Source organism: Athene noctua, chromosome 2 (assembly GCF_965140245.1).
Source record: "Athene noctua chromosome 2, bAthNoc1.hap1.1, whole genome shotgun sequence".
NCBI lineage: Eukaryota > Metazoa > Chordata > Aves > Strigiformes > Strigidae > Athene > Athene noctua.
In genome coordinates, this window is record NC_134038.1 from 24,360,856 (window position 1) to 24,388,747 (window position 27,892).

General features: G+C 35.6%; 1 protein-coding gene across 2 annotated transcripts in view; it reads right to left on the minus strand.

Moving 5' to 3' along the window:
* The window catches only part of VPS13B (vacuolar protein sorting 13 homolog B), a 482,028-nt gene that overhangs the window by 66,100 nt on the left and 388,036 nt on the right, over positions 1–27,892 (minus strand). For both annotated transcript variants that reach the window (XM_074898647.1, XM_074898646.1), the window contains exons 37-40: positions 20,852–21,051; positions 18,081–18,288; positions 17,566–17,750; positions 696–892 (exon numbers count right to left, since the gene is read on the minus strand). In XM_074898647.1, the coding sequence (XP_074754748.1) occupies positions 696–892; positions 17,566–17,750; positions 18,081–18,288; positions 20,852–21,051 (790 nt within the window). The remainder of the gene's footprint in view (positions 1–695; positions 893–17,565; positions 17,751–18,080; positions 18,289–20,851; positions 21,052–27,892) is intronic.

Sequence of the window (27,892 nt, forward strand, 5' to 3'; positions counted from 1 at the left end):
CAATTCCACTGCTGTTTGTGGAGAGAACTTGTACTCATTTCTTCTTACTCTACATATTAAACAAAATGAAATTAATGCAAATAGAGTGAATATCTGTCATTGTACATTGTTTCCAGCTGTAAGCATAATGAAAAATGGATCCCCAGTGTTTGAAAACACTGATTAAATTTTTCTACTGTTAGCATAGTAAGCAAGCTGCATGAATAATAATGTAATGCTCCTGAAGTACTAAAGTTTTGTTTAACATATTTAAAATAGACATGGCTTATTTTAGTCACTGACTTCCACTGAGGACAGAATAAAGGTGATGTATGGGGAGTGCGTGGAAGAAGAATGTTTACTACTACGTTATACAGTGGATGGTGCCTCAGCCTTCTTTTGTTCATTAGCTAATTCTACTACCTTGTGCAGCTAAGAGGTTTCTGGATATGGCCTGTTTGTCTTCACTTTTCAGTAATCTTTGTATTCAGAAAATAGATGAGTATGATGCTGCCAGGCTGCCTATAAATCTAAGAGAGTTCTTTTTGTGCACACTCCATGCCCTTATGTGAAGGTGAACTACAGTCTGAAGCTCATTTAAGACCAGCTATCCTTACCACATATGAAAACAGTATCTTATTTCCTAAGTCTCTTGAAAAATATCTCTCAGGAGTGTAGCATAAGATTTCTGTTTTTCCCTCCTCCTTTAAAATTACCTTTGGTCATCAGCCACATTCTGACTGCTGTTCAGGACAATTCTCCATAGATCAGAAGCTATGAGCTCTTTCTGATCATTCACAAAGTTGATACTGGGCAGCTGTAGTTCACAGACTTTGCTTTCTGATAGACTGAATTCCCGGAATGCAACAAATGATTTCTGAAGCTCATCCCAGTACTCCAAGCTGCAAGGAATCTGTGATAAAAGGAAGAAGGCATAATTACTTTTATGCTTGACTGCAAATATAATGGGATTTACTGTACACGCTAAAAGTGCAGAACTAAATTAAAGTAAGCTGTCATATAGAAAATCAGAATTGTAACTATTACTCAGATTCTACTCTGTCTTGACTTAAAATGTTAGAATGTCATTCTAGTACAACACTTCAAACTTTCTCCTCCTTGGTAAAGGAATAGGTACTTGTTCCACAGTACCCAAGAATAGCAAAGACAATTCAACTAATCATTATTTGTATTATGCAGCCAAAAAATCCATCAGATGTCATCACATCATGGTATCAAGGACATTTTAATCATTAAACAAGTTTTTTTCTTGAACTAGCTCTTTTAATTTTATTACATAACATCAATTTATTAATTACCCAGTTATTGTCATACTAAAATGATCAAAGAGGCAAAGTAAAAATGATGCTAGGCAACAAAATGCCTTGTGGTGGGCAAACACATGAATAAAAATGCTGGGACAAATCATGAAGTACTTGTATCACATGATCTTTTCTTTCATGGAATATGCTATTTAGACAACTGTGTGATTTTGAGAACCCAAATCCAATAAATATATAGTGGCTTCTGTCTAATCACATCCCAAATTTTAAATCTGTAAATAACCTACTTGGATTATTCCTGGATGCATCACTGAACTGGAGAGAATGTTTATAGAAACATTTCTAAAGACAATAGAAAACAAATTTTAATAAAAGCATCGATTTTAAAGGGTTGTATCTTAAGCCACCTTTTTCTTTTTGGTAATAGCATGAAATTGAATGAGAATATGAATTTAGAACAAATGCAAACTCAGTAAGATATGAAGATTTTAGAATTAAGATACAGAAATACACACTTATGGCACTTATGCATGCTCAAGGAAAAAGTCAAGCTGACATAAAGCATATAGTAGAAAAAATGCATGTGTATGTGCTATTACCTTTTTTATCCCTGTGTGTCTTGTGTATAGACACACGTATATATATAACCACGAAAAAAGTAAGAATGTGGTAGAGATACAAGTTAATCTAGGCATAGCTAGAAAAATCTCTATTTGCTCCTTGTTACTCAGTAAGGACTAAAATGTACATGGAGACAACAGGAGGCTGATTAATTAACAGGAATGAAGGTTAAGAAGGAAAATTCAGGGAGCTCAGTGGTTCAAGCTGGGTAGGGCAAGGGAACATAAATAACCACCAAAGAATGCTGGAAGAATTAACATGTGGAACCACAGAGCCTGAAACATGGATTTTTACTACATCTGTCAAGTCACAATGATACCTGAAGATTGAAAAAAGTAACCACAGGCACTAAATTTTTTTTTAGGTCAGGATGGAGGAAATAAAAAGGTATCTGATAAGTGTCCGCAAAACTCTGATGCCAGTAACATATATAACATAGAGTAGCATAGCAATATCAATCAGGAGTGCTGATTTAATTTCAAAAAGTAGAGTCTGAGAAAAAGGGATTTATTTAACATCAAAACCCAAACATCATTTACGTAAAGATAGCAACACATTTGTTTATAAGCTGTATATTCAATCGGAAATGGTGAAGATATGTAAATGTGAGCAGGAAAATGGTGAGGCTGTATGATGATGCCTTGAAAAAAGCAAATGTCGTCCTGAGAGACATTACGTGAGATATTTCCAAATGCGAGGTACAAATATTAACTGACTTGTATAATTCCCTGGTGGGACCTCATCTGGAATATGGCACACATTTCCAATTCATGTTAAAACTATTAACTCACACTGGGATCTTTGCAGAGTAGAGGACCAAATGAAGGAAAACAAAAGGAATGCTATTGCTTTACCCAGACACCTCAGGAGAGAAACAGTTAATAGAGGGAAGGGTCTACAGAAACTATGGGTCAAAAATGGGTTGCTTTATGAATAAAGTGTGAGGCTAGAAACCCAAACAGAAAAAGACAGGGGGGTTCCAGGACAGCCTTGATGCTCAGGACAGCTGCTTCTAAAAGCTTCATTTGTTAGTAAGATGGAGACAGCAACAAGCATTGCCTTGACGAGAGGAGGCTGGGCCCGATGACCCAGAAATCATCTTTCTTGGTTCTGTGTTGCTAACTCTACAGTGGTGCTGTGCACAACAACAGCAATATGAATTATTGCATTATTGTGTTTGTAGCCATATTTCAAAGTCACACTATATTTGTTCTTTTTGCTCTTAGTGTCATAGAGTTTTAGATTTCTTCAAAACTTCTCAGTGTTGAATTATTTTAACATTTAATGCCTGTGGTCAAACACTCAAAATTGCAGCATCACAACAATGTTACTGTCCTTCAATTATGGATATATTAAAGGAATTCTCCTATGTTAACTATGAACACATAAACAGCAACTTCCATGACTCACTATCTTTCATACTACAGTGTGGAGTCATTCACACTCACATACTTTCTAAAACTCCACAGGCTCCATCAGTGATAAAACATTTTATTTAAAATATTGCAATACTTGGCATATTTCCTATAGCATAAAGTCTTGGAATTCTATCATTACAAAAGGATATGTATAATTTCTGACAAAAGGTTGCAGCCTTTCATGGTTGCACAGGTATTTCTACATACAGCAGTATTTATTTCTGAATATTTAAAAATTCCAGTCCTTAAAGTACCTTGAGATTTTTTAGGAATCTGATTCAATATATTGGAATACTTGGTTTGGTCTTGTACTTCTTACTGCCTATCAACACCTAAGTTACCTTTTCTCTTCAATGTTGTTAACATATGTGCAACTGAAGTCTTTTAATATGCAAGTGTCCCTAATTATAATCTCACAAAACTGGATCAGAACAGCAAGTAGGGGGCATTTTAAAAGAGTCTGAGCAAGGTGATGAATTCTATTCCCACTAAGATTAATGAGCTGGAAGAACAAGTTAGAGAGCACAGTAAAGGATTTTCATGAGTGGCACTACTATATGAAAAATGTAAAACTATCAGTAAAGCTAGAGGCAAATAATATAGAAAGACAGAAAATAAAGATTGAAAATAAAGCCAGAGTGAAACTTGGAAAAAAACCCAAAACAAACTAAAACAGATTTCATATATATTGTTTGGGGAAAAAAAAAAATCAGCTACTTCAATATCTCTATCCACTCAGTAGGTGGTAGAAATACTGAAACTTGACAAAAAGATAGCAAAGTAAAATGATCAAAGTAATTATTATACCATAAAGAAGGAGTAACTCCTCTTCAGGCTCTGGTATAACCTAACATAGTGTATTTGCCTTTCAGTAATTTCATATCAACCTTTTAAGTGAAATATGAAGAATTTGAAAAAGCATAGGAATGACCACTGGACTCAGCCAGAACTACGCATATGAGTAGTCAGAAATAACCTATCACCTAACAATTAAAACAGGCTGGTAAGCATGTTGAAATGATTATTCCTCTTTTTGCTCATGCATTTTTTCCTAACCGTGTTGCAACATGTCAAGAAATCTACCAGAGCAAGAGACAGTATCTTTCAAGGCATCAGCTGCACATTAGAAGTAAAAACTCAAAGACACACTATGTGATTGCCTATACAAAATGCAGCTCATGCTTTGGGACTGTCCAAACTGTAAACTTTCCAGTTTGATGCTTGCAAAAGACTTAGTTGACTTAGAATCTTTGATTCCTACATATCTAGCTTTATTTGTTCTAGGGGGTTTATTACTAATGCCTGATCTGGATAAGTTTAAGGAAAGATGGTAGCTCTGGGCAATATTAGCTGCCAAAAATAACAGTTGTGAAAGCCTGGATATGGGCTATAATGCCAGAACTGAGTCATAGGCAGTGGGAATAAGTGAATTAGCTGCAACAAAAATTTCCCCATATGTAGAATTAAATATGGTACTTTTACCTTAACATATTTGAATAAAACCTAAGCTGCAATTCAGATAATTGTTACCTCTTAGAAAATGTGACCGCTGGTGCTGCCTCTATAAAACTAAACACTAACAAAGCATATCTAACCACAAACTTCTTTGCTAAACAAGCATGTTTCTTCAACAGACACTTCTCCATAGCTTTTTGTCTTCTTTCCTACCCTCAAAGAAAGTTTTAATTACAATGATTTTATTCACCTGTGAAACGCAAACAGAACCATTACTGTGCATCTCCTGCCGCTTACATGTGCAAAAACCTGTTATTTAACCGTAGGGTCAGTTAACCAAGATTTAACCAAGAATCACCAAGTTCCATTTTGCAAGAAAACCACATACTATGGCACAAACACTTATTTAGAAGGACGATCATGGCAATAGAGAGCAAAACAGCAGTCAAATGCTTTTTTTCAGCAGCATTAACAGAGATCAGAAGTAGAAGTGAAAAGTCACACGAAAACAGCCTAAACTCTAAGTACTTAAAACAATAAACAGTTAACAAGATAAACACATTTAAAACAAAGCAGAAAATTTGAAGGTTATTCCTTTTTCTCTTCACTGCTGTGGAATACAGACATGGGAGATCTGAAAATTGTGTGGCACTGTTCTGATGAAGAATGAAAACAGTGTATTAGCAAATTCGGATAGCAAGGAAAGCAGTTGCCTTCGAATGACAGTTCCAGCCCTGCCTTTTCTGAGTACAGGACACAAAAGAAAGAGCTCAAATGAAATAGTTGCCTTGCAGCAGAAATCTTTTGAATTAAGAGAGTGTGGTTTTCTGTGCTCTGTGAATCCCTTGTTTTGCTCTGTTTTAAGAAAAAAATCTTCATATATATTACACTAAGATAGACATTATGAGAAGAATCACCTCTGTGAACATACATCAGCCCTCTACAAATAGAACCTGCCTAGATCAGAGCAGAGCTGAAACCTTTACGATATGCATTTCACAAAAAAACCCCAAACCCCAAACAAAAAGAAACTCAAAAAAGTCTTAAAACCTGCCTCCTTCAAGTCATTTCCTGCACGCTTGTTAACCTATCAGCAAGACAGTATTGATAACCAACATGAAGTATTCCCGCTAATGCACTACAATGCAATAGATCATGTTCTTTCTTATTCAACATATATTGTGCCACACATTATCTGTACCAGAATCATTTAATTCTTATTTGGAAACTAGGGGTCAAGAAATGCTACAGAATCTCTTAACACTATGTTACATATTAATATTTTCATCCATGTGTTGTATACCTTATTGAACACATGGATACTCCTTATTCCCCCTTAAGGTTCTGTGTAATTGTAAGACACAATGGGAGAGAAATGATTGTTGATCCATATGTGCTTTGTAAAGGCTTTCATAATCACAACATGCTTCTAGATTTTCTTGTGACCTGATGCTATCCTCCGAGCTTTAGACTACTTAGCTAATTTGGACTTGAAAAGCCTGGGTGCATACAATTTATCACAAAGTATGCTTCTAAAGCTGACCAGAGGGCCAACACCAGTGCATTTCCACAAACTGTCCATTACCATAAATGATCATACCTATTATTCACTACACATACTGTTATAAGGCCAACAGGCCTCAGACACAGACATCATTGCCATTTAGGACAGCAGTAATTAAAATATCTCAATTTCTTAGCTAATCCCATCTTTTTCACAAACACCTTTTTTGTCTCTGGGAAAAAGCCACAGCTATCTGACTACTTTGAGGGTGCTGAATGAAGCATATATAAAATATTACTGGTTTATTACTTAAATACTGGAACATATAATTTTTAAACTCAATATAAAAAATGGACCCTTAACTATCCACATGCAGCTCTCAGACTGCAAAATGCATCTTGTCTAGCTGAGAAAGAAAGATATTAACAGCTGGGTTACAGAACATGCTTTAACGTTGCTTTTAGCAATGTTTCTTTTTGATTCATGTTTTTGCTAGAAAATAGGCTTCTACAGAATGTAGTTCATTACTTCAATTTCAGTCCCTCAGATGGTGGGCGCTTCCTCTTGGAAATGAAGTTATTCTTGTTCCAGAAACAACTACTGTACAAGAACATGCACACAGAAGACAGGAAGCGTGTGTGTGTTTTATCTTCTCCAAGCAGGGCCACCTAAGTGAATGAGAGACAGAATACAATACAAACTAGTACTTTGTGTCAGACGCCAACCCATGCTGAGATTTTAACTCCTGCTTCCTGAGCATGAATAAACTGATTGCTCTGTAATAAAGCTATTCTGTTATTAGGATATTTTACTGTTTTAGGGCCAACTGCCTTAAAAATACAATTCTCCCATTAGGTGAACAGAAGTTGCAGTAGTAGGAAATAAAAAGCTTTATTTAGATTTTTATTAGGGAAAAACTATTGGCAGTAACTACCAAGAACATTATTTTAAAATTTGAATTTGAAGTATTATTTATATAAAAATAGCAAAAAATCCTTGTAGACAAATATATTATGTGGGAAATATGCTTAAAGGAAAATTAATATTAAATATAATAAAATCTCTGTAATATGCCTGTTCACACACAATCCAATCTGACCAGTGGAACAAGATTTTTGACAGCTGTAGGATACTTCAACATCCACATTCCTGTTTACATTAAGTGACTGACATTGTGAAATCATGCTACAAACTGAACTGCCCATTGGATAACATTTTTTTAGCCTTCCTCAGGGCTAAGATCGCATCATATCAGTGTGGAAAACAGTCTCTCCTGGCACAGCTACAGACCACCAATTTTCCCTTTTGATGAAGATCCAAATAAAATAAATAAAAAAAAAGATGGGGTGGTTTACACCAAGGTAAAAATTTAGCCTAGTAGTATTAGGATTAGCAGTAGTACTAGGATTAAAAACATTCTAGCTGTACAAAGTATTTGCTGTCTCCCCAGCAAAATCTCCTTTGTATTTTTATTACAGTTTTTTGTACTTTGACACCATTTTGATGTGTTAGGTACCTGTATATTTTGGACAGTAAAAGTTATTCCACTGTGGTGCACTCTCAATTTTCAACACTCAGAAATAATCAGACACCACAACTGGGGAAGTTTTACAAAACTATCCCATGTAATTTCTTCACATAATCTGTTTCACTTCTTTTTGAATTTAGTTTAACAAATTTTGTCCTAAAGCTAGAATATTTAAATTATAAATATTCACTTTAGAGTTGAATATGCAGTATCAACTTAATTAATTTTTTTCCTATATCTGTACTGAGGTCTTTGGTTGAATAACAAAATTAACTAGTATTTTGCTTTCTGAGTAATTACATACACCTTGGCTCTTTTAACCCCATTTAACAAATTTATTTATGGTCCTATTAGCATATTTATTTTGTTTTATTAAAATTTACATCTGTACTGCAGTTTATACAATAAATATTAAATAGACTGTATAGTAAAGAGATGTGAAATAAAACTCCTGCCTTCTAAGAGAAATTGTTCTTTAAAAATACATAACTGCCTTTTAGCTGACTTTGGAAAAAAACTTCTATACATCTTCAACTAATAGAAGCTATAAAAAACTCCTTTGTAATATTGGAACCAGTTGAGAAACCACAAGTATTCAAATGCAGGAAATCATGATTTTATAACATTTTAATGTGATCTACTCTTGGGAAACAAAGTTAACCAAGCCCTATTTCTGTACAGGAAATATTCCACTGTACAGTTGTAATACATTGTGGTGAGGGGTACAGCTGCAAATTTTTCACCTGTAATGCCCCACTGGTATTGTGGCTTACTGAATTGCATCAAGATTGCCTTCCTGTCCGGAAAGCCCTCTAAGTACAAACAAGACTCTAAGCCCAGGTTTTATTTTCCCTTGGTATCAGAATATGGTAATTTAAGAGCCCTGAGAAATGCTTTTTAACCTTTTAGAAGAAATATGTAGCATTCTTTTATTAGGAACTATGTTCTTTGCCTTTTTAAAACAACATGTGACTAACTTATCTTATCAATTTATCAGGCTAGCAGGTTCAGAGCAAATGCAGGTGTGTATAGTAATGTAATCTGTCACAGATACTGTTTTTTTTCATTATGGAAAAAATATTCTAAACACACTAACAGCTTTTGTTAAGAAAGCACAGAATAGTGCTATGCTATAACTGAGAAGATTTCTGCAGGACTTTTTAAACAGAAAAATGTATGTACTATTAAGTGCCATTTTTTTCTACTGTCATTCATCTTGAGACTGAGTTTATGTGAAGATCACTCACTTGCAAAAGCGAGCATTTAATGTAATTTATTAGGGGTTTTATTGTTGCACATACAAAGAAAACAAAAGTATATAGGTAGGAGATCTTACATTAGGGACTTACCTACTTCTTGCAATACTCCTTATTCTCTTTTTCTGATACAGGAACAATCTTCCACATTTTATTTAAGGCATTTTCTAAGCTTCTCTATTTATTAATAATATAAGCACTATGCTGTTGAAATGTAGTCACCTCTGGGATTGAGGGTAGAAGTCTATTAATACATAAACTACCGCGTAATTTTCAGTATACAGGCTATTTTGACCACATTCTCACCACAGTAAAGCCTGACTCCTACAAGTGCCACAAGACCAGCGTACAGCAGGAAGGACTTGGGTTTGCAAAGTTTCATAAATCAGAGTTACAAAACCTGAAAAGTAAAGAACACGAGGAGAGTGTAAATCTGTCATTAAGATAATCTGATGGTTTCGTCAGTCCTCTGGCACCCGGTAGAATTTTCACTGGCTCAGTAACCCCAAAGGGTAAATTTCAGTGTGATGCACAGGCAAATTATGCACAACTTCCATTAACATTCCCAACGAGTTACGCTTAACTCCCTGCAGACTGCACAGAAACTGTAGGCCAAACGATACAGTCTCATCTCGATGCAGTGAACACTAAGATCACACAGCAAAATAATTAAGATTATACACACAAAATACAGTAACAAAATAGTAAAGTCTGAGATAATCCTACTTTCAGGCAAGGAAATGCACAAGTAACGTTTAAAGCTGGAATTCCTAAAAAGAATGGGCTCTGTTTCAACATCTGCTTAAGACTTGCTGTGTAACACTGCAACTCCTTTAGCCCCTACTTCCTTCCTTGCAAGAAAATGAAGGCAATAGTTATAATTAATAGTCAGAAAAACATGTGCAAAACTGCCCAGCATCACAAAACTTGCTTGCATCCAGATCATCTGAAGTTTAAGTGGCTGAGGCTACAAGCAAGCCTACAGCCCTCTTACACAGATCAGCTGTTTACATGATGACCTGCATCCATTTTTGTACACATGCGTGGATGTAAACACAGCTTCTACTGATGGAAAAGCAGTTTCCTACATCAGAATAAAAGGTATTTGTTACAGTTATAGTTTATGATCAGATATGCTCAATAATTATACTGTATTGTTTCGTTTTGAGCCTGTTGCAATTCTTCAAACAGTAGAGATAACAAAAATACTGTATACAGTAGTAGTAGTAGTATGACTAGTACAGTAATTTTGAATAACATCAAAAGGTAGAATTAACAAGAAATGCAAGTTTTAAAAAGCAGAGTCCCAGACAAAGCACCAAATTTGCCTTCTGAGCAATTCACAACAGCTAGACAAATTATTTCACTATCCATCTAAAAAGTCTGATTATTTGAAGACAGTACAAATTGCATGTCAGTAGATTAAAAAATTCGCAAACCAACAGGTTTATCGATAAATATGGTTGAACTTTACAGCATATTATCTAATAACACTATGAACTTAAATCACTAACCTGTCACACACAAATCATCCGGATTTCCAAAATAGTTGTTGCTTTGGGAATGTAAGAAATAAATCAAACATGAATAAAATTTGTGGTTTCCCAAAAAGCTCTTTTCCCAGATTCTCAAATGCCCAGCTGAACACTGTAGCCCCAACAGGGAATGAAAAGTAAAAAGGAAGCAGAACCAGCCAAAAATGAGGTATTCTCTGTTAAAAGGAAAAATGAATGTCTTTGACATTGATCATAATTCTTTGCCTGTTGACTGTCATGTCAAATCCTTCCTGGAATAATGACTTACAGTAGGTCCTAATGTCAGTCATTCTTAAGCTCATGCTTCCTTAAGCCACTGTTTAAACAACCACAAGGTGTTAGAAAATGACTGTTTATTGGCTGACAGTGTTGAAAAAATCAGATTCCAGACTGCAGAGTTTGCAAATGCTTTATTTAAAAGGCATAAGCATGTAAGGCAATGCAACAGACAATTTTTTGAATCCTCACCTTCTGAAGTTGAAAATGTTTTATGTTCTCCTAAAAGAGATTTCACCATCTCAGCAAATTCTCCGAGTGAATTTTACCAGAGTGGTTTTATTTACCTAGTCTTTTCTTATTCAATTTAAGTTAAGCCCTTGCAACCTCAGAACTATACTCACTGCCATTATTTTCTCCAGTAGACCTTGAGAGTTGGTTAATTTAATCACCACTTTTCTAAACCAGGAATAAGTGCTCTGTTTATTAGGACACTATATAAAGAAGAAAGGCCAAAAAAGGAGACGTCAGCACACATTCATCTTTTCATCAGCTGTTATAATGCTGACTACACTTGCATGCAATCCGAATCCTGGCAGGTACACAAGGGAAACATTGTCAAACACAAAAATCTGCCAGGGCAAGGTTCAGTAGATATTTTAACTTCATATGGAGAAATGAACAAATGCCATAGATTATCTTATCTTCCTTTTGTCTTGTAAGCTTTAACAGCTTGTATCACTCACTGGATGACAATCCAGGAGAAAGAATTTTTAAATCTCTGTTGGTGATGCAGATAAAACAAATTAGAGAACTCCAAATTTGGACCATTACACATTATATGATCACTTTGATTAGACAAATCTGGTTTTCTCCACCTTTTAAATCCATGGTCACTTGTGTAAATGCTCTTGTGACAATACATAGCTTTTTCTTTGAGATATGGAGCAGTGCCAGCAATATCTCTTATTGGAAAGATAACCCTATGATGCAATGGCAAACATGGAGCATCTCTATAAGAAGTTCACTAGCTAAAACAGGCCTCCAGCTGTACAAGAAATCATTTGCATGTCCTGTTCACCTGCTTGCACAGAAAAGCAGAATACTTCCTTGATAGCACACAAACTGATTTCCTATTTTGGTGGGCCCCTCCCTATCTTTGCTCTCTCTCCTGCCAACCCAAACCTCTCAACCTTGTTCTTGGTAAAGATAAAAATATGGCCCAGATTAAATCAGAACAGTAAAACAACATAGGCTAATGAGAAGCGAAACCAAACATAAATCTGAGATTCTCAAGACTGCAGGAAGACACAGGAAGATTGTTGGAAACTAGATGCATAGTGAAAGTACAGTTATAAGCCCCACAGCACAGATAGCCAACAGCACTTTATTTGAGCTTAAATGCCTAAATGTAGCTAAGTCCATATTGAATCTGTACAATTTGAAAGTTGCTACTGAATCAGTAACAGATTTTTTTCCCTGCAACTGCCTCCTTCAAATTGTAAAGATGCCACAGAAATGAAGAACACTTACCCTTTCTCAACTGCTTCAACCTGGAAGATTCAAGGAACTGTACAAGCATGGTTGAACTTAGCATTGCATGACAGCTCTGAAACACAGTCCCTTGTCATGATGTGGAAGATAATCTTCAATTATTCTTGGGACAGTGACATTATCTGCATAATCATAAACTATTATCTGGAATTAGAAATTGCTTTTACTCCTTTCTTACTAGTACTGAACTAGAACAATCAGGACAGAGGAAATAGCCACAAATTCTCTTTCAGCTGTCCTTGTAAGCAGCTCAAGCCAATGTTTTCATCATTTGGGAGTGGAGGAGAGACACTATCAAGCCCTTCTTCTGCAGTTCAGACTGTCTAGCACACTCTTGTTCCCGAATTGCTCATGTATCTTTTACAACTCTGATATTCCTGCAGGAGACATTTCCATATGCCTTATAAAACATATTCTGCTTGAAGGCTGTTAGCATGCTTCAAGTCCTCAGTGGAAGACATTTTATGAACAGATTCACAAGAACGAGAATCATCACCAACAGACTCCAACTTTAACTGACATAAAACAGGAACATGATAGAGCAAATAAAAGACCTGTTGCCCTATACCAGTGAGGTGGTTGCCTTGTAGAATATAGTTTGCTGTTAAACTGGGAAGTTGAGGCATGCTTTAAGTCTTCACACGTGAATACTCGCTGAGACAAATCTACAAATATCTGCACAGTTTTTACTATATAAATTATCTGCACAAGAGAGTGTCCTGAATGTAACATTAACTCTTTTGGAGCAAGAACAGTAGGCTTTGTCTCTCTGTTTTTGTGTACATATTTTCTTTAGGTACATGATAAAACAGGCTTTTAAAGTTGCTCATCCACATATCTTCAACCACAAGTCTTTCTCTTACCAGCAATCTACTTAAATGATTTAAAGCTCTGATGTACCAATATCAGTCTTCAATATTTTAAAGTAATGGCACTGCTACTTCATCTTGCTTATTATCTTTTGAATTAATTTAGTGAAATTCGTCAAAGTTTGGATTTTCATCTGCTCCTGAGGTGTGAATATGATTCTCACATCAACACCATTCTACCCTTTGCCCTTGCTGATTTGGACAGTAATGGATCACACTGGTTTACATGGCATTAGATGGAGTCAGCGCTGGGATTAACTTCACTCTTATGAAATGTGTGCTGTCTTAAGTGAAGTTATCAGTGGACTACACTTATCATTCTGCATGTATTTTAAAAATAAACTTAGCAGTAGTCAAGATCAAAAGGGTACACCTTCACAAACATTTGAGTTGCTGCCTGAAGGTCTTTTCTGTAGATTCCCTTTATGCAAGGGGTATATTAGTGGTGGTTTAGAGCAGTATTTACCACATTACTTGGACAAGACACAGCCTATTTAATTTTTCTTATTATTAGAACATGAAACTACTGTTCTTGTGTGTGTATTCCTTCATCTCACATTGACCTTTATTAAGATATTTAGCTGCATCCAGAGCTTTCTAAACACCAATCAAAAAAATCTCACAACTTGGAAAACAGGCAACCATTAGTAGAAATGAAACAGAAGCTGATGAAACAATCAAGAGTTAACAGTTTTGATCAAGGAACTAGAGAGATGTTCAGTATAAAAAATGGAGGAATATTCTACATCCATAGCATATTTCTTTCTTGATATAGAACCCAATATTAACTTTTTTTTTTTTTTTTCTCCAGTTAGGTATAAAAGGATGCACCTAAAACACTTGCAAGCACAGTAGTAAATTGGGTTTTGCTTCACTTAATTGATTTTGTGTTCCAAAAATAATACCTGAGTATATAATTTCTTCATTAGTATAAACTTCCAAATACTACTATATAAACTTTAAAAGAGTCTTGAGAAGGTGTATCTTGGCAGTGACGTAGATGTAAGGGGAGTAAAATAAGAAAAGGTCTCCAGGTCAAAAGGTCTAGAATTGCTGCCAGACAGTGGCTTTAGTACCTGAGGATTAGGAAGTCCTTAAAAAATTAAGAAGAGGTACCAGGAATGCTTCACCAAACACTAATTTTCTGAAATAAGAGTAAATCACACAGAGCCAAAGAACATTTGTAGCATGTGAAAATGGGATAATGAGGGATTAAAAATTAAATAGAAAGGGGCTGCAATCTCTGATAAACAGGAAGAACAAGTTCAGATATCCTCAATCTCCCCCCAAAAATACGATCATGATGCAGTTTCTTGCAAGTGCATCTAGGATTCTCTCTCGTTTCCTTCAAACAAATAAATCAAACTTCTATTTCAAATCAGTAAAGAAAATGCAACACGCTGTCAGAAACATCAGTTCTTCCTTTTCCTTCTACAAATAAAAGCAACAATGTTGAGATTGTAAAAAGTAAAGTAAAAGCACAAGAAAATAAGCTCTTGGGACAGAAATAGCAGCAAGGTGAGGTTTTATAGAAACAATATAGTTCATATTGATTCATAATCTGAAGCTGTTTGCTTATCCTTTGGCTGCAGCGGATGACATGCAACTTCAATATCTAGAAAAATTCTCTTTATGGTGAAGCTTTTGCAACTTCCATGAATTTGAAGAATAGCTATAAAAAGAAAGAGACTTCTAAAACCTACCCATGATTAAAATGATATGCCAAAAGTTTAACAACTAGAAAGCTAGATGAAATGTCACAGCAACTTACTGTGAAAGAAAAAACATGCAACTGGTAAACTTAATTCAAGACAAACTGCAGAAGTGCACCTTTGCTTGGATTTATGTGAAGTAAAGGATTAATGGACATTGGTAACACAGCTGGTGACATTATGCATCCTTCTAGAATTTGAACATATACACAATCCTGGGGAAGGTTTTAAAACATATATTTAATATACTTTAATATCATTGTTGTCTTTAAATTTAGATCCTTTTTTCAAAAAAGTGGAAGTCTTTGGCTTGCAGATGTTCCTCTAATGTTTAATGTGAAGAAGTGAATAAAATAAAAGTGATGTTTTGTCTTTTTTCTCTATATTTTGTTAATTTCCCATACGCAATAAACACACAGTATATTAAGAAACAGACATACATCCATATAGAGAAAAAAGTGAAGCTGATGAAAGGCCTCCCGATTAACTTAAATCAGAACCTAAAGATTGAGATGAGTATTTCGTAAATGCAGTTTACCTAAAGTATGTGAAAAACAACTCTGTATTACTTACTCCACCTACACATCTATGTTAGACTAATAAAAAGAAAGCATGCTGTCCATGTTTAAAGTGGCTGTTTATCTACATTGTGTAGGTGCATGGCTGTTTCTGGAAAATGTGATGAATCACCACCTTGAGCCAGGCAACAGTTACTGCCATAATTAATGGTGCACTACCAAAATATGGATCCTCTTGTAGGCATTTCTGTACTCCATGTGCCCAAGAGCACAGTTTTTGAATAGATGTCCTCGAATTTGGCTGATATTTTCCATCTCTTTTGTAATCGAAAGCCAGTAATATAAGACTTACTATGAATTAATTAATCATAAAATTGACAGACCTTAAGAAGAGCGCATGCCACAGTAAAAAGCATCATGAAAGGAAGGTATACAGGGATGCTTGACCACAAACTTAAAATGAGACTGATGCAAACAGTTCTGTACGATCAATGCATATGATTAAATGCAAATCTGAAGAGCTACACGAAGATGAGTAGAAGTTGACAGAACCTGAAGGTTGGTAGCTGAGTGCTTCCTGGTTTTTATCTTACTGTCTGAGGTAATCGCAGGGGAAATGAAAGAACACTGCAACTACCTTCTTTTCTCTAGACTGTTGCATGGAAGCCCAAAGCAGAAGAACGTGCGTGCTACCAGAAGTCCATCTGCATATGCCCACTTGAAGAATAACTGCTATTCCCCCCCTGTACCGGCTCACATTATTACACAAGCATACACATTATGCTCATGATGTCTGTTATCTATAATGGGAGCTTAATGTAATTATACCAAAACTTGGTGTGCTGTGCTCTAAAAATACCATCCTGAAAGAAGGCAAATTGCTGCCTTTCATAGCAACCTAATAGGGTCATCAAGACAGCATACAATAACACAATTTTGATCTTTGATTCAAACCTCATGCCAAGTGGAGCTGATTTTTTTCCATTTAATTTTAATTTTCATATAACTGAAAGGAGCTGACATTTAACTGTCTAAAGGGCAAATAAATTGGCAAGACACTTACATGATCTCACTGACAGTATGTGCACGGTAATAATATTATACCATTTATCTGAGAAAGATTATCCTACTTATCCATAACTCAAAGCATATTGGGACATAACTCAATTTTAAAAGCAATTTTTAACGTTATAGCAATAATGAAATATAATTCAACATTTCTGAAGAAATAGAAAGAAATGAGAGATATTTATTTCCCTTGACTCACAACACTATTCCGGTTAACAAGCAGATTGAAATTAAAAAAAATAACGACAGATCCAATTTGTAATACAAAAAGGAAACTGAGATTAACAAAATTAAAACTGAGAGAAAATCAAAACAGGTATGCAAGGAGTAAGTGAATTTATAAAGATAAATTACATTAGACAGGAGAGAATGTAACTACCTGATTGTGTATTTTAGAAAGCAGTAAGTCTCAGAGTGAAGGATCAGTGTAATTGTGAGGTATAGTCTATTTTAGCGGCATAAAGTCACACAGATGCAGCACTCAGCCCTCCTTTGAAGGGCAGTTCCATGATCTCACACAAACTGGACTGTCCATTTCAACTCTCTCAAAGCAAAATGAGAGAAAATAGACTCTTTTTGTCTACCTGGTGGCTCTTAATAGAAGCAGCACTGCCATCTGCCATCAGAGACACAGGAGAGGATGGTCAGTCTGGCGATTTGAGTTCAAGGATTCCACTGAATCTTGGCAATTTGAAACCAGGTCTCTCCTCACATTTCGGTTTCAAACCAAATGAAGTCTTTAAGTAAAGACTGATGGATGAAATCATAGGAAGGCAGAATAAAAACTGCATGCTTGCAAACCAGAACTGATAAATTTGGCTATAGCTTATTATGTCATGGAAAAACTTTACAGTTAAGTGGTTAAAATGTTCGCACAAGTAGTTTTAAAATTAAAGATGTGCTCAAGCTGTGGAATTTGCCTCCTATTGATTTTGTAGAGCTCCTGACATTTGTTTTGTGCTCATTTTTAATAAACCTAAGTTTTAAAACATTCACTTTATAGCAGTGTTTTCTTTTATTAATTGAAGTAGAAAACTCTCATTACGCACCTGAAGAACATCTCCAAGGTCAGCAGTGCTAATATCTGGGTCTTCAGTGGTATTAAAAGGAACAGGGTTAATTCTTACAAGAGTAAGCACTCTGGGTTCTGGATATCTCCACAACATCATTCCTGGACTATCCTCAGTTTCATTGTAAAATACAACTTCATAGGCACTGGGCAGTTTTTGTGCTTCTGTCAAATGAAAGAAAGCTATAATACGTTATATAATTTCTAGAAAGAAACATGCTGGTTTATGAGACCAAAGTAGTTAAAACTAAACCTCTCAGGATCAAAAGGAGAGAAAATAAAAAAGCAATTTCCCTGACTTTTAAAAGATTACAGATTAATGGAAAGAAATCAAAAAAGTTTTTTTTTTTTTTCATTCTAACAGATGTCTTTTCAACCGCTTTTCCAAAAAACGTAGTTATCCATTATAAAAGGCAACTAATCTTTAACAGGTTACTACTGTATTTACTTTATAATTTTTTTTTTAAAAAAAGAGTGCAATAATATTCTTCTTACCTGCATCATGTATATATTGGAACAGACCTGTTCTCAGATCATCTGAAGTATGCTCAGTTTTTGAGGCCTGATTTTTTTCTGTAGAAAAGCAAGTGGGGTGTGTATGTTTGGATATCAACATCTCTACACTGCCCTTTTTAGTAAGGTACTGCCACAGAAGCTCCTGGAGGAGAACTAAACAGTTCAAATGCTCTTGACCCCAGAAAACCTTAAAAAAAAAGAAAGAGAAAAGACAAAACAATTGCATACAAATATTTAGTAATTTTTAAAGGATAAAAACTCCCCAAAACAATAGGAACTTTATATGGCTTTCAGCCTGCTCTACTTACACCTTAATTGCTTGCAAGTATCCTTAGCGTGAAAGTAAAGAACAGGAACAACAAAAAATCTCTAAAAAACCATTTGGCAAATTTGTTCTTTTCATCATTTGAAGGAAAGCATTAATTTTTACCACTTACAACTGATAATTGATGCTGCCTCGATGAGCACAAGTCTTAGAAGTGATGCACAAGGACTTACAGTTGAGTGCAGTACATAATGCTAGGACTGGTTGCAGTTTAACATATTATAAAAAAGACTTAAAGATGCAAAGTTTAAACTTTTCAAAGAGCTTGTTGCTCCAAAAGTCGAATTCTGAAATGCATTAAAAACTGAGTGACACGGCAAAGAAGATAACTAGAAAGACATACAAAAGATCATCTCAAACACAAATATTGATTATATACAACATATGAATTGGATGTGCTATAAGTTTTCAGAGTGAAATTTAAAGGTTTAATGTTTTTGAAGTTTAAACCAGAAATTTAGAAAAATATCTAATAAAAACTGACATTCAAAGTCCAGAAAATTAATATACTTTATAGCAAATTAAAAAGCAAGTAGACATTCCTCTCTCCCAGCTTTCGTAAGAAGCGCTGCTTTTCTCAAATCAAACTCCCATTTGAGAGAATCATGTTAACGGGGACAAGTGCTTTAGTCTTTTAGGGCCCAGAAGCAACAGGGAAGATAAGGAAACAACTAGCAATTACTAAAGAAATGAGACTTAGAACCAGTGTGGGATAAAATCAAAATTACCAGACAGTAACTTAAAAGTCCACGGTAAGGGTAGGAGTAAATAAGCTGTGCACATAAAGAATAGTGCAATTTTTTTCACTGAGGAATACCAATTTTCAAATATGAAAAAAAATCAGAAGATGCCTAAAGGGTAGTACAGCTATCAGGAAGGAAGCTTTTCCTTCCCCTGCATCTAGATATAAGCCCATGGAGTAAAACAAGACCCTTTTGAAACACAACTAGTGCCAGTCCTGAGCTAAATACTCCCAGGCTACCCAGGTCATCTCCCTAATTTAGTGCATCTCTACTGCAGTTTCTAGAGTACCTCTTGGCTCAGGGTCTTATTCTTGGTCTAGCATCACCTCAGAGGAGCTCTGGGATGCCTAACACAGATCTCAGAGGCCTCAGTCCCCCATTGATGGAGGAGGGAAGAATGCTTTTTTGTCCCACTTTTATTAATTTTATTTTTAGGCAGCTGGAATTCCAGGCCACAGAACTCCTACTACAGTATTCACAGATGAGGCACCAATTTCACTTAAGCTCTCTAGGCTCTGCTGCAATACAAATTAACAGTGGTAGAAGATGAGGTCATGTTTAGAGCTGGTAAAATCATTAGCTGTAAATAAATTAATTTGAAACAGAATTGCTAGTGCTTTTGTCAGCATTCTCAAATCTGTTCTGCCAGACCAAATACTTAATTGTTTTCTGCAAAAGCTAATTATCCCAGTGTATACTCTAATAATAAAATGGCTTTCTCAGATTTATAGATATTTTTCTGGTCCTTGGCAAAACACAAAATTTTGTAGAAAAACCAAACACTTTTTATTAACAACATGTAGAGGTAGTCAGCCAAGTACCTGTGAATAACAAATAAAAAGGAAGCAGAGAAACAAACAGACTTTATTTATTAAGAGATAATTTAAAAAAATTCACATTATAGAATTAGCCCTATTCCCAGCACTGCGGTTTTAAGAACTTCTAATGCCAATTCTTCTAAAAGACCTAATGACATGACTAAATGTCAAAATTTCCTTTTTGCGTTTTATATGCTTGATTTACATATTTATTTTAAAGCATTTGGTGGGTATAGATACTACAATAAAAATAATTAAAACAAGACATATCTTAAAGCCCACTTGTTTAAGCCTCACAAAATCTATTTTTCATTTCAAGAACTCCCATGCTTCTTGGACCGGTTTCAAGTTGTGGGCACTTCCAAAAAGGGGAGGAAAGTATGGAAAACTGAGTATTAATTGCTACAAACAACAGTTTATAATTACTCCCCATAGAAATTGGTGTAAGTTTAAAAAGAAAGGATACATATTCTTAAAGCTACCCCTAGGCATTACAGACACATAGCTCATGGACAAACATATGCACATCAGAACAGGGTCCTAGATATTAAGTGTTAGTAATTTGATCCAGTAGTTTTAAGGGAACACACACATACAGCTAGAATACATGGCTTAAGCAGTATTTTAAAAAAATCCCAAATCACTGTACACAATTTTTCAATAAACAGTTTTACATGAAAGAACAGATACTTATTTTAAAAAGGTAAAATAAAAATCACCCAAAACAAGCAAGCAAAAACCCCAACCCAATGATCTGCTGTAGGCTGCAAAGCTTTAGAGGCTTTCATGCAATTTATTTACAAAGTCTCAACCATTCAAAGCCAGTCCAGCTCAATAGCAGAATCATAAGCATCTTATACAGACCTGCAGCAGTCCTCCTCTCAAATCGATGTATACTTTTGGAATAGATTGCTCTAGACCAGGATCACCACTGTGCTTACACCACTTGGCTTCCACAGTAACAGAGCAGCAAAAAGGGCCCATCAGAGATCTGGCTCTTTCTTTGAGACTCGTTTTAAGTAGGAAATCTTTTATGTCAAGGACAAAAGATGATCCATGGATTCCTAAAAAAGAGAGACATTTAATCCCACTGGTAGGTATTCTCCCAACTTCTATGTGGTTGTTTCCTGAACTTACTTTACCATGAGCCTGGGAATCTCTGCCTGCAAGCAATTACACAAGTAGTCTCACTGACTTCCATGGAAACATTTGTGTGGACAATCACTCTCCTCTCCAAGCAAGAGCATCATAGTTGGGCCACACGACTCATGATTTTCTCTTTTTTATCTTGCTCTTCTGACACTAGTGAGCATGCTTTATACAGTGTTGCAGTTATGGAGCAGGTATGTCTCATGCACATTCCTTACAAAGAACTATTTTCCAAAACATTACGACTTTTTACATGTGTGAGTATTTTAAGGTTTATGAGAAGAGACTTTTTTCATTAAACTATGAAATTTTTTCAAAAGATTATATTAAGAACAAGAACAGCTACTTCACTTGATTATATTTTAAACTGATAGGAAATAGCTATTTTGAATGATTCTCTCTGCTTTTGTTCATGTTAGTTATTCTAAAATATTGCTTTCCTAGACTTTAGAGTGCTTATCAGGAGAATAAGGGTAATGTTTGAACTCAAATTATTCAAAACAATTACTGTAACCCAAAATATGTAACGTGTGCTTACCAAAAAAAATCAGTTTAATCTAAAATTTCCATATCATAACCATTTGCACTTTATATAGCTTTATAAAACATAAAAATGATAATGGCAGGTTAGATTTATGACAGAATTTATGTACTCTCAATAAAGACACACATATTTAGGAAAGAAACACCATCTAAAAATATCACATCTCTTGTGAATTTAACTTCCTGCAAATCACCATCTAATAAAACAAACCATTTAAACCTTCTGTATTTCTTTTGTATATTTACATGAAAAGTACTACATCTGAGGTTGGATTAACTTTTTTCTCTTCTGGTGCTCGCACTTGGACTCAACACTGAATATTGAATGTCACCATATTTCATAATGCCCACAGCTTATTTTTCTAATCAAACTGAATATTCACAAAAGGCAAAAGTTTAAAAAACACCTAAGGCTTACATGCAGATGTTTCAAGGTACAGTTCTATTTATATTTTCGCATCTTTGCTGGTAGAAAAATCCCACAAAAACACAACTCTCTCTTTTGAATACATGCAGCAAAACTTCTCCTATGAATCTCTTCTAGAATCCAGAAAGAAGTCTGTCAGCATCCTGGGAGTTATGATTTCGTAATACCAAGAAATATTTTATACAATGGAAGGAGATATATTGGATTTTTTTTTTTTTTTTAATAAATCTAGCATCCACTAGGAAGGTGGTCCAACAGTCCCTACAGTGATAATGGCATTGAATTCTGTCCAACCCAAGCAGGAACCACAAACAAGAATCTCTCCCTTGAGCAGTCTGGAGTTCAGCAAGAATGATGAAGGGCTCAAGCGAACCTTTGTCCCGTATCAATCAACAGGACTGTTGTCACCAATTGGGAAAGGGTTTTAGCTCTGGGTTATTTAGGCTGGCTTCTGAACCCCTGGGCTTATGTGTAACAGGTTTATACGACAGAAACTGTTCAGTGTTTTTTGACACAACTTCAGTGATAATCAAGAAAACTAATATCAACACATTTTTGGTGCTGGTTCAGACAATTCTGTAAACTGTGGAATGAAGCAGCTTCACATAAAGCCTTAAACCAAGAAAAAGAGTTATTTTCATGGGAAGGGCTCACCCTCACCCTGCTAAGCTCAGTCCAGTTATTTTAAGAGGCACTACAATATTTGGAAATCCAATTTTTTTTTTTAATACACTACAAGGAACTTTGATTTTAAAGAGGAGAAATTCTCAGTAAGTATTGCACAATTCTGCAAAATACAGAAATGTTCTATATGGAATATGCGCCAAGTTGCAGAAATAACAAAAGGGAAAAAAGAATGCCAGAATACAAGTGGTTTTATTTATGTTTTCTTTCACTGGGATTACACTTGGAAGGATTATGCTTTGCAGTCTTTTTCTGTTGTCATCTCAGCTCCACAAAGTACAAAGAAAACACAATATCCAGTGGCTTAGAAACAGAACTGAGCATTCAGCCACATAATACTGCTGGTTCAAATCAGCAGTGCCTTTCTCAAACACTATGTAAACAATGAGAAATGAAGACACAATTAAGAATAAGGTAGTGTTGGTAAATTTTAGATTAATGAAATATTACAACATGCACCAATGGATTGTGTCCTACAAATACCATGAAAAACACAGGTAATGAGAGATTTTTCTTTTTCTTGCTGTGACTGATTGCTCAAGTATAGGAAAGAATCACACCCTTGTCCTTCCTAGCAGTTATATCCATGTGTCCTTTTGGGGATGAAGTGACTCTTGGTATAAAACCCACTGTGCTCCTTAGAAAACAAATGTAGAGAGCATTCAGATCAATTTGTACAAAGTGGTGTCTTGAGGAAGCTTAAAGAAAACAGATGAAGAACAACATGTATGCACAAACCCTCAAAAGGAATAGTAAATAAAGAGATCTGTGGGCCAGAGGGAAACCTCAATGGGGTACATTACTATGGAAATCCTAAAAGGATGATATTAAAAAAGAAATAATCTCACATCCTAAGGGGAGTGAAGAAATACCAGTATGCACTAGAAGGGAGCTTATTTTAAGATTGCTAAATGTCATAATAACATTCAAAGTATATGCTCAGTTAGTGAAGTTGCTTTCCATTGACTAAAGCAATCACCTCAGAAAGGTAAAGATGCAAAATAATTCTCCTCTGGTTTTTTCCCTTCCACACACTATTTTCACTCAGTCCTTTCATGTATCTTTCACAAACTTCTATTGTAGAATTCTAACTTCAGTTTAAACAGATTAAATCAAAGTCTCCATTTGAAGTGAACTTCAGACGGCACCACACAGAAGTAATATATCTTCATAAACGATTGTTGTGATATGTAGAAGTTAACTTGTTCTGTTTGGATTATTGCTCATGAACACCAACTCACTTTTCAGTACGTGCAATAATTTACTTCTAGGAACAAATAGTTTCATGACTTTTAAAATACTCCTCCAAGAGACTAATAAATATGAAGCACTTGCTTTGGACAGTGTTTAAGAAATGCTGCCAGCTCTCCATTGTCAGACTCCACCCAGACCCCCAATAGCACTGCAATGTGCTGCCATGCTAACTGAGCAAAATACAACTTATACCAACCAGGCTTCTGCATGCCATTGGAAGGATTACCTTTATGATGACATATGCTCAAAAGGAATATCCAAATATTTTTATATGGTTAGAAGTAGCATAAGAGGGTTTGAAAAAAAGCTAGTACTTGCTTGGCAATGTCAAGAAATAAACTTGCTCAGAAATTATTAAAGACTGAAATCACTACAACAGAATAGTGAAGAAAATTTGCTAAAAGACAACATATGCTTTGATATTCTAACATTTTTCTAGTCAGTAGAGATGATTTATGCTCACATTTACAAAGACATCTCATAACCTGAGTACCCCAATGTATAAATATTGTTTTATATATATAAAATATATATATAGTTATCTTATGGTCCAGATATAACTATAATTTAGTTATATTAGTGTTTACCAATAATAGGAGGCTCCACGTTAAACTGACCTGTGTGCAAAAATCCATTTGTGCATATAGAGAAAAAAAAAAAGAGCTTGTCCATTTTAATAGATGCAGCAAATGCATTGAAACAACCCTTGCTTTACAGTAACAATCGCTTAGTGTTTAGGCAAAACAGGTGTTAAGAAAGTATTCTGTTATTTTTCCTGGTTCACAGACAAAGGGAGAGACAATGTTTTGACATTAACTATGGACATTTTGTTTTCAAAAACATTTAAAAGTGCTTATATTTGAATCAACTCCAAGTGAAACAAGTAAAAATGTAGCAGAGGAGGTTTTTTCCTTCTATTATGCTCTGTGCATTTGCTCTTCCTAAGATAGCTGCAAATCCTATTTGGTTCACTGCACTGTCACCTAATACAACATAGAGCATGATTTTAATTGGCAAACTTCTATATGGGAAAAGAGTTTTAAGAAAATGGACACACGTGTATTATAATAAATATGGCAAATGGCACTGGACTATAGTTGAGCTATCTTTTGAAAAGCCTCTTGGAAGCAAGTAGCATTGCTACAAACTGTAGCGCTAGGAAGAAAATTGCTTTTCTGAGTTTGGGGCAACTCAGAAGCAAGACTGTGTCCCAGAGCACAAAGCCTGCTATACTGGTTCAGACTGGTCAAGATGCACGCGAGCGATGTGGTCTGCACTGGCCGCAGCAGCTGGCAAGCCTGCATTCCTACCCCAAGGACCACAGTGAACTCTGAAGGAAGAAGCCCAGGATCTCCCATGGGCCCTCCAGGCCTGGGCGGCAGAGATACAATCTGGCTGCTGAAGGTTAACTAGCGAGTGCCTTTCCTTACTACCTTCTGCCTTAATGTCACACATTACAAAGGTGATAATCTGTGATATTTGCTTCTGAGCCTTCATTCTTCCTACCTGCAACTTCAGTAGCTAGTTTAAAGTTGCCAAAGATACTAAGACAGCTTTGAATACATAAATCTTATACGTAGTATATTGCTACAATTATCTATGTGATTTTTTTTCCTCTTAAGAAAACTTCAGATATATCATGTAATGAGTAGTTATACTACAGTTACACTGCTCTGTTGACAGGTATCCTCTATGAAGCAGCTTCTGAGAAGAAAGGATAACAACGCTATGAAAATAATTACAGGGGAAATACTGCAGTTAATTTAAGAGTCAGCCAATTTATTCGAGTCTGGAAACAGCAGTAGCAAACAAATGGTGAGATGTAGTAAAGAACAATTTTCCAGGAGAGATTTAGTTAACAATCCACTGACCGCACTGGATTTCTCATTAGTGTTGAGCTGAATCTTATGATAGTTCATTCGTCCCACGAGAACAGTATTTACACATTACCAATTAACTATTCCTTAGTGAAAGAGAGTTTTCCAGTATTACATGGGGACACATGTGGGCTCTGTAAAAACATGAGATATGTAACACACGGTAAACAGAAAGTAATGATCTTAAGCAGGCCAAACCCTTGAATTCGTCACTAATAAATGTCCCCGTGCATTCAGCAGTCCTGGCTGCTGGGAGCCTGTTTTCTTCAAATACTTCAAACACTAAAATCCAGAAACATTTATTATTTTAATCCATTACAGGCAGTGCTTGATTTAACTTTATTGGTTGTGGTGGTGGTAGTAGTTATAGTGGGGGTAAAGCTATGTTCTTTTACACATCATTTCAAAAGGGCTTAATTATATTTTATAGCTCAGACCAGGAATCCTGCTTGTTTTGTGTCTAACAAGGTTCAAATGGAGTTCAGGTCAGTGATGAATCAGAAGAGAAGTCAAAGATGGTTATCTATTTGAAATGAGCTCATCTCCCTTAAAGAATAACTGGGCAGGTACATCATGTTCATTATACTCCTGCATACTAAATAGCGGAAAAATCTCAATTGACTTGTTGATTTGGTAATTTTGAGTTTTGTGGTGCTTGATCAGAGAGGGCATACTAAAGTTAAGATCTAAAGGGATTTTAATTTTTGGTCAAGGCTGTCTTTGGCATACAATAATTTAGAATATATTTGTAAAGCTCTATACTGCCCTATCTTATTCTAATTAAGTGGAGAAAAATGCATAATAGAAACCGACAAAAATAATGTTCATTCTCCATCTGTGAGTCCAGCCTTCAAAACTGACCAAGTGCTATACTGACATGAGTGGTTCCTGCATCATAAACATTTTATTTTTAGGTATCGGCAGTTTTCAGAAAAGTGACTAAACATTCTTACCCCAGCTTTACAGATGGGCATGAAGAGGTTCTTCAATTTAAAAAAAAATTATGTATTTTCACATCTTAATTTTAGGTGGTTGGTTGAAAACTTTGGTTTATTTCAGGAGATAGCTGGTATCTATGACTGTCACAGATTTATAAAGTTGTAGATGCCTACACTACTGAAAAAACTAGACATTGAATGGTTGCACAGAAAATGAAGCATTAAAAAATAGTGGATGCCACTCAAAATGTAGCCCTATATAACTGCCACAACGTTGAATTAAAATTACAGCTTTGGTGTCTTGCTCCTCTACTCTACACTTGATTCACTGGATTCCAACTGCTTTAATAAACTAAATAGTCCACGAACTAGAGCGTAACTTTTCTTTATAAATAATCATCCTGAAGATAGTGCCTGGCAGCACAAGAGCTGTTTGAGCTTCTATAACCCAGTCAATTATGCTTGTGGAAGTCCAAGGCTTGACAGATAGACCCAGGCCACACAAACTGAACAGGTTTTCCTGCACTCTCAGGCTGCGGTTCCCCAAGATTAAGACCAGTCCATCCAGGCTCCTACGACCCAATCTTCTCCCTTCAATCCTTCTCCCCTTCCCTCCTTTAGATAATTCTCCGAATTCTCTTTTGTGTCAGCTTTGTCATTAAAGTGTACTTGTCCAGTGAGCCAGCTGAAGGAGCTGATCTTGCTGAAAACTTTTTTTTCCTGTTAGTTTTCAGACAGATCAGTGCCCTGACTCGACTCTGAACAGCTGCCCAAGTAACAGAGCTAGTACTAGGCAGAGTGTGGAAATGTGCAGACACAGTAATCTGAACTTCCTATGGAATTGCACCTTTTGTTTGGGCAGCAAGCTCGTGATCTCATCCTATAAAAAATATTATTGTCACAGAAAAGGAAGAAGTATGTTGCTAGTGTGTCAACAATTTAAACAACTTAAGGAGCTGGTCCTCAAAACTGGACAATAATGCATAATCTTTGTGTTCTGTACCTCACACTGCAAAATGTAGATTGAACTGGA